Source organism: Platalea leucorodia, assembly GCF_965183815.1.
Source record: "Platalea leucorodia genome assembly, chromosome: 4".
NCBI classification, from domain to species: Eukaryota; Metazoa; Chordata; class Aves; order Pelecaniformes; family Threskiornithidae; genus Platalea; species Platalea leucorodia.
In genome coordinates this window covers 90,486,003-90,493,186 of record NC_138826.1, presented here as the reverse complement: position 1 = coordinate 90,493,186, position 7,184 = coordinate 90,486,003, and the positions used below count along the sequence as shown (strand labels likewise).

General features: G+C 54.1%; 2 protein-coding genes across 4 annotated transcripts in view; one reads left to right on the top strand and one right to left on the bottom strand.

Moving 5' to 3' along the window:
• Positions 1 to 477: 477 nt before the first annotated feature.
• RPL18A (ribosomal protein L18a) lies at positions 478 to 4,130 on the bottom strand. Its single transcript, XM_082308384.1, has 5 exons — positions 4,045 to 4,130; positions 3,460 to 3,639; positions 2,702 to 2,831; positions 1,056 to 1,165; positions 478 to 631 (listed from the first exon to the last, which is right to left on the bottom strand). The coding sequence occupies exons 1-5, from the start codon at positions 4,060 to 4,062 to the stop codon at positions 539 to 541; spliced, it is 531 nt and encodes a 176-aa protein (XP_082164510.1). The 5' UTR covers positions 4,063 to 4,130; the 3' UTR covers positions 478 to 538.
• A 1,047-nt stretch (positions 4,131 to 5,177) lies between these two features.
• XPOT (exportin for tRNA) overlaps positions 5,178 to 7,184 on the top strand; it is a 28,868-nt gene continuing 26,861 nt past the window's right edge. For 2 of the 3 annotated variants that reach the window (XM_082309679.1, XM_082309681.1), the window contains exon 1: positions 5,385 to 5,567. The gene's annotated coding sequence lies outside the window, so the exon portion shown is untranslated. Of the gene's footprint in view, positions 5,266 to 5,384; positions 5,568 to 7,184 lie in introns of those variants that run through there. The other variant, XM_082309680.1, reaches the window with a different exon arrangement.

The following is a 7,184-nucleotide window of genomic DNA, read 5'->3' as shown; positions in this document are numbered from 1 at the left end:
TCGTTTCTAGGTGCAGGCACCTCTGTACATGTACATGAGTTAATTCAGAATGGTGCGTAACATTCTTGGGAAGGTTCAGGTTAGAACTGAAGTCTTGGCTTTAAATGCTTAAAACTTGAAGTAGCTTTACTGAAGTTATGAGGTCTTTATTCTTACAGCTGACGAGTTTGAGTTTGCACAAAAAGCTGCCGCCTTCCTGAATTCAACTGTATTTACTTAGTGTGCCTAAGGGACAAAATGAATGTAGGATTTTATAGCTGCTTGACAATAGACTTGCTCTGACCTGGAAAGCTGGTAATTAAAATTCTGGTTTATTGATGGGATATTTTGGTAATTTAAGTCAGCACCTGAAACATTCACCTGTCTGAAGGCAACCACGGCTGTCAACAGTAGGCTGCCAATAGTTTAGAGAAAATAAAGAGTAGGAAGGGGGACTCCTAGGTATCCAGGACACCGTTTCCAAAAGACAACTGGGAGTCAAAGGTTCAAATAAGACCTTTATTACAACACAGAGTTGATTGATAGCACGTTTTCGTATTTAAAAGAAAGTATTTGGTCTCTTGGTGGTGAAACGTGGTTTGTGCTGGCGGCGCAGAACTCTGTGCGGCAGAGGGAACTTGATTTTAGAATCCTGCAAGAAAAACGTTTCTCTGTTAATTGAGATATTAGAGGAACAACAAAAAATAGGTTGCAATAAATAGCTAAGCTATATTCAACTGCTGACTTATGTACAGAGAAGTAATGCATCCACAGATTAGATATACTTCATAGGAGCTAACAGATGCCTTAGTTTTGCAACTCTTTTTGAAAGAAATGCCTGTTAAAGGCAAGTTTTCTGCAACATTAACACGTATTTGGTTTAGTTTGACTTTCAAACAGTTCTAGCATTAAAAGTCTTGATCATAATATAACGTAATTGTAAACCTACGCATGCAAGTTTCATTCCTTCCCTGTTTTTGCCTGCAAAGCAAACCTGTACCAGACAAGAGAGCTCCCCCCTTCCAGGCCAGTGTCAGACCGGGACCCACCAGGCACTGCAGCGTCACTTCACTTACGTGGAACTGCTTGACTGCTGGTCTACGGCACTTGCTAGCAGCAATTTCCTCAACTTTCATGATCTGAATAGAGTGAGCACGGGCACGATGACGGGCTCCCATATCGCGGTCTGTAACAAGAGAACTCATTAGAAATAAATAGCAAGACATTTTCAGTTCAAAAATCTTACTACCATCTTTTCAGGAAATGTTTATAGTACCACCTACAACTTTTAAAATTTCTGGCCAACTCTAATTAACGGTAATGGTTTTAGTATCTAAAGTGATGGCAGAAACGTCCCAGAACCGACATGCAGCAGCAAACTCTTCCCGGAATTCACAACCGAACTCCTCCAAGAAAGCGCCATCTTATTCTTCTTGCCTGATTTCAAGAAGGTAGACAAGTACAGAAGTAATCTACGTGACACTATTTCATTTTTTTGCACAAGAAAACTGTGATTCAGAATCATCACTGAAATGTGATTACGGGAAAGACAAGTGAACTTCAAAATAAATTTCCCTTCCAAAAGGAAGGTGCAAGTAGAAGTAGGATCTGAGGCCATCTTTACTCTTCTTAAAATTGACAAGCGACAGAAATGTGAATTGATATTTAGCCCACATAATTAGGCTTTCAAAACAGGAGGAAGCCATCTGTACATGGGCTACCTGAAAATTCCTCCCTGCAGCAGTGACAATCACTGTCTTCAAACCATGATGTCCACAGCTAGTTCCACGAGATACGCCTGCTGAAATACTACCGTGCTTACAATGCTTCCCATGAAGATCTACCACACCTATCAAAAACTTACCTGTCAAAAGTATTCTTTAACAGAAAGGTATCAAAGTCACTGTATCATGACAAATTAAGTTCTCAGGCCCCTTAAGCAGTCCTTCAGTACGTTAATTAACAGGAACCATTGTAAGTTAATGTAGAACCTTAAATTTCACTTTCAACAGCACTTCAGCTTTTGAAAGGCGACAAGATACATTTAATATTTGCACACATGACAAGAATATCATTATTAAGAACAATATTCTTTGGGTTTTTATGTGCATTCTGTAGGGTTTGTAACACTTCTGGATTCAAATATCAACAGCATCACCTACACAAATGGTCTGTCCCTCAAGTACTTCACATAACAAACTGAAATCAGAACAACCTTTAATTCTCCCTGAACCGAGGCAATGAGGCCTTGGAGCAACACAGATTCCCCTCCCCCCCCCCGGTGATTTTTTTTCTACTTGGTCTCCAAAGGACAGATGCTAGTATGTCCCACACGGTATCTGAAATACTCTCTCCACAAGACTTGGGAAGATATACTCAATTGTTTTAAAACAATAGAGTGAGCAAAATATATACAGCACGTAAAAGGTCATGAAACTCTCTATATAGCAAAACTGATTACTAGAATTGTAGAAAGTCAGACCAAGATGAAGCAGGAAGATTTTCAGCTAGAGAAACTGTATCAAGAGTGGTAACAAGTAAGATAGCACATACATCACACATAAACATCTACAGACTTCTCCAGGAACTCCCCACTTTATTTTCCCAGTGTGTCAGTTATCTTACCGTGGATCAAGTCAGCACGCTTTATGCACAGTTTAAGATTTAATCTTGTGCTTACATACTGGTCCTACCATTTTACATCTCAGTTACATGTACTTACAGCACTGAGTGACAGCACCAGCCGTGGTCAAATCCCTGTACTCCCTGTACATGTTGTGAGTTCCACTACGAGAATCATAGCGCAACCAAATACCAAAATTTTTTACCCGCAGAGGGGACTTCTCATACACCTGGAATTACAGAAGACCACAAAAGTAGTTAGAGGCAGGTTTTTTACAAGTTTACATTTTACGAGTTGCATTTTACAAGTTTAAGAATAAATATTTTAGAGCTCTAATGAAACCACCGTGGTACGTTTTATTGTCAAAAACAACTATTTGCTCTCTTTCCCCACACCAGCATAGCTACACTCAAGTCTTGGTAATTCAGAGTGAAGAGTTTTAGTAATTCAGTGTGGAAAGAAAAATACACACAAGATTTCAGCTCTAAAAAATGTCCTTTAAGCACCAAGGTAGATGAGCGTAAGCATACAAATATCTACTTCCTAAGGATTACGAATGTCCAGGTGACTCTTAAAAGACATATTCCACAATGACACAAGCATAAGAACCAGAGAGCAGAACTGACTGGTGGCATAGTTCATAACTCTGAAGTGCTGGGAACTAAGTTTCTTTTTAGTTTACTGGACATATACTGCCACTTTGAAAAAACGAATTTGTCACTCAGCTTCACAGCAACGGAAGGATAAATGAATTGCAACCTCACCCCCAAGAACAGCGCTTCATATAAATTCCTTCCACATGTACCAGCTGGAATTCCTTACAAATCTCCCACTTTTTTAGGTTTTTAATCCCGCACCTGGCCACAGTACACAATCTCTCCAGAAGACTTCTTCATCTTCTTCAGCTGAGAAACGAAGTACCAGAACCGGGACTTGGCGACAACATGGTTCGGAGCGAAGATCCGCATGCGGTAGAGAGGAGGGGTCGTGCATTTCGGCGTGGGCAGGCATCGCCCGACCACCTTGTACTCCCGCAGCTGGAATGAGACGAAACACAGGCCGCCCGCAGCGTGAGCCCCTCCGCGCCGCCGGCCCAGCCGCCGCGGAGCCACCTCCGCCCGAAGGCACCGCGCCGAGAGCCGGCCAGGCCAGGGGAAGAGAGAGCCCACCGGCCCAGGCGGATCGCCCGCGGGCCCAGCCGTGCCGCCCGCCGATCGCGGCCCCCGCCCAGGGGCGGCGCGGCCTCCTCACGCGTCTTGCGGGAGCGGCGCCGCCGCCATGTTGGCCGCTCGCCTCCCTCAAGGGCCGGACAGGGCCGCTTGGGCGCGCAGAGGCCGCTCTCAAGCGCCGCAAGGCCGCGCCGCCGCCCTCCCAACGGCCGCCTCGGTCCCGGTCCTGGCCCCGGTGCCGGCCGTGCCCCCCGCGCCCCGGCCTTCACTCACGGTGCCCGACGCCTTCATGGTGCTGCCTCCTCCGCGGCCCGCAGGAAAGGAAAGGCCGCGTGCGCCGCCGCCTCCCGTCACCCGCCCGCCGGCAGCCCCGCCCCCGCCCGTCCTCTCCGCCCATTGGCTGGGAGCAGAGCGCTATTGGAGGAGGCAGCCGTCAGTCTCCGCCCGCGGCGGCCGGCGCTGGGTTCCGGGCCGGCGGGGGCGCGTGGCGTGGCGCGGCGCGGGCGCGCGGCGGGGGCACCCCCCCGGGCCCGTCCCCCCCGGCGCACCGGGGCCGGCGGTGCCGCGGGACCCGCATGGCCCCGGTAGGAAGGGGCCCGGCTGTGCGTGGCTCCGTCTCCCGCCGGCCCTGCTCGCGTTGCCGCGGGGGACGTGGCAGGGAGGCCCCAGCCAGCACCGCGCTCCCCGCGGGGCGGTAGCCGGGCATGGAGGGCTGCCGGGGGAACCTTTCTCACCCGTGGTCCCGTGGGAGACCGGGGTTGCTGGCTACCGTGAGGCTGCGCCTGTGGACCGCCCCCCCCCGGTTCGGTGGGATCCTCTTCACGGCTGGTGCCGAGTACGTGCGCTCCGTGCGCCGCGCACTGGGAGCGGTTCTGCAGTAACGGGGAGTTGCGGTCTCTCGAGTGTTGCGCCCTTCGTGATTTTGCAAGCTGCGGTGCCGCAGCCGTGAGATGCGAATGGCTATTGCCTTGACAGATGCTGTAACGATTTTGTCAATAGCCGCAGCTTGTTGCTGCCGTTATTTGCATCTAGTCTTAAGTCTGATGCTACGGACACGCACGCGCCTAACCACGCAAAACCCCCGTGTACATCGCTTGGCAGAACGATTTGCGGAAGATCCCGGTGTCCGGTGGCAGACACGGGCGGGGGGACTCGGCTCCTCCCGGACGAGCCCGCGCCGCCGCTTTTGCAGCAGGCGAGCCCGGGCCCGTGCTGGCGCCACCGCCCCGCCTCGCTGCTGCTGACAAAGCGCGGGTGCCGGATCCCGCAGGGGGTCCCGGTTTATTAAATCGGTGCCGTTGGTTTTACGGGGCGGCGGGGTGCGGGCGGGGACGGGGCGCGATGCCGGGAAGGGGGCGGGGCGCCGGAGGCCACGCCCGCTCGCCGCAGGGGGCGGGACTACGGCTCCCAGGGTGCGGCGGGGCCGGGCGGCGGCGCCTCCCGGCGTGCCCCTCCCGGCGTGCCCCGCGGCGGGCCGCCTCGGCGGAGCGGGAGGTGAGCGCGGCGGGACGGGCCAGCGGCGGGGGCGCCGCGCGGCACGCTGGGAGCCGTAGTCCTGCGTTGCGGCGGCCCCGCCGCGGGCGGGCGGGCCGAGGGGCGGGGGCGGGGGCCGGTCTCCTTCCCGGAGGCGCGGAGGCCGTTCCGCACGCGCGGCGCCTCCCCTGGGCGTCCTCCTCCTCCCGCCGCCAGCCGAGGCGGCGCGGCCTGGCCCGGCCCGCTCCCTATGCTCGTGGCGGCCGCGGAGCTGTGGGGGTGGGAGCCGGCAGCGCCGCCGCGATGGAGGAGTGACCGGGAAGGTAACGGCGGCGGCGGCGGGACGCGACGCGACGCGGCGCGGGGTGACTCAGCCCGGCGGTGGCGGGGCGGGAGCGGGGCCTCCCCGGCCCTTGGCGGGGGCCGCGGCGCCTCAGCGGCGGGGAAGGGGCGGTGTGGGCGCCCGCGGGCCTCGCCGCCGAGGTGGTGGCGGCGGCGGCGGGCTCCCTCGAGTCACCCGGCCGGTTCCAGTCAGCCCGGCGCCGCCTCCTCCGCAGCTGTGGGGCTCTGGGGAACGGGGCGGGGGGGACGGCGCAGCCTCCCCGCCCGCCTGGGCCACCCGGCCCCGCTGCTGGGAGAGCGGGGGGTGCCGCAGTCGGCCGGTCCCCGCCGGGCCGGCCCTCCGTGAGCCGGTGGGGGCTGGCGGTGCGTGCGAAAGCATCGGGATTTTTCTCTCCTAAGGCACGCTGTGTCTTGCGGCGCGGTTATATTCGCCCGCTGCGGGAGCTGCCTCGGTGGCCGCCCTCCGTTATGGCTCCGGTGGGGGAAGGAAGTAACCGTAAGCTCTTAGCCTGCAACGTGAGGGGAGGGAGGGAGGCAGGGACCTCCCCCCACCTCCATATTCCGCCGCTCTCGGCGCGGTGGTTCCCCGCCGCGGGAGAGGCGCGGCCGGGCCCCGGGAGGAGGAGTGCTTTGTCACGCCGCGGCGGCCCCGGGAAGGGGCCGAAGGGGTTAAGTTGCAGCCCCGGTGTCCTCGCCGCAGACGTGGCCGCGGTGGGGTGCGAGTGCCCCACCGGCCTCGGCGGCGGAGCGGCCGGGGGTGGCTCTCCTGCGGCAGGAGGCCGGGCTCTTCGGCCAAGCCTGGGGCGGGGGGCAAGAAGGCCTTGCCTCTCACGGGGAATTCCTGGCCAGTAAGAATGTGCCTGAAATGAAGACCTAAGAAAAACTTTCTCGTCCAGTTGAGAAGTTCTCGAAGCAGTTCTAATCACACAGCTGTTCGTTTTGACCGCATGGTCGGCGAGTGTAAAGGCTCCAGAGCCTGAGAGTCTGCAAACATGCTCACGATTTGCAGCAAGCAAAACAGAGATCAAAAAAAGAATGTGAAAGACAATCTTTTACTGTCTTTGTTGTATTAGAGAGAAAACTTGAGGGGATTAAAATGAAGCATGTCACTGGCTCCCTGTGTGCTATCACGATCTTGTAAATACCTAAAACTAGTGCTGTAAATGAAGTATTCTTTAATTACCAATTGTTACCATGGTTAGCATTCCTAGTTAAAATGCTCTAAATGCTTTCAGTATTAGCGCATCTGTGGACCCAAGTTATGCACCTTTGACCGCGTTAGTATTGTTAAACTGGCCAATCTTCCCCGCTTGAAGTGTGGCTATGTTTTTTTCCTGTTTTCCTGTACGAAAGCAGTCTCTACTATCAAATACATTTATAAGTATTTCATATGTGGAAGGGAATAAACTATCCTGATGAGAGATACGTATACCTATATGACTTCACTGTTAAGGAACTGCACCCTCCTAATTATAGTAAGATCAGTTTGCCACCCAACATAGTGTACTGCTTAACAAAAAAAGCATCTCTATGTAAGTAAGACAATACTTTCTGTACAGCTGCATATTAACTATTAATGTTATTGATTTTTTTTTTAT

Excerpts from the sequence above, each read along its gene's own strand:
- RPL18A (XM_082308384.1), bottom strand. Across the intron at positions 1,166-2,701 it reads TGGTGCTGTCACTCAGTGCT|ACCGCGATATGGGAGCCCGT; the intron begins GTAAGTACATGT and ends CTCTTGTTACAG. Across the intron at positions 632-1,055 it reads CAGCAGTCAAGCAGTTCCAC|GATTCTAAAATCAAGTTCCC; the intron begins GTAAGTGAAGTG and ends TTTTTCTTGCAG.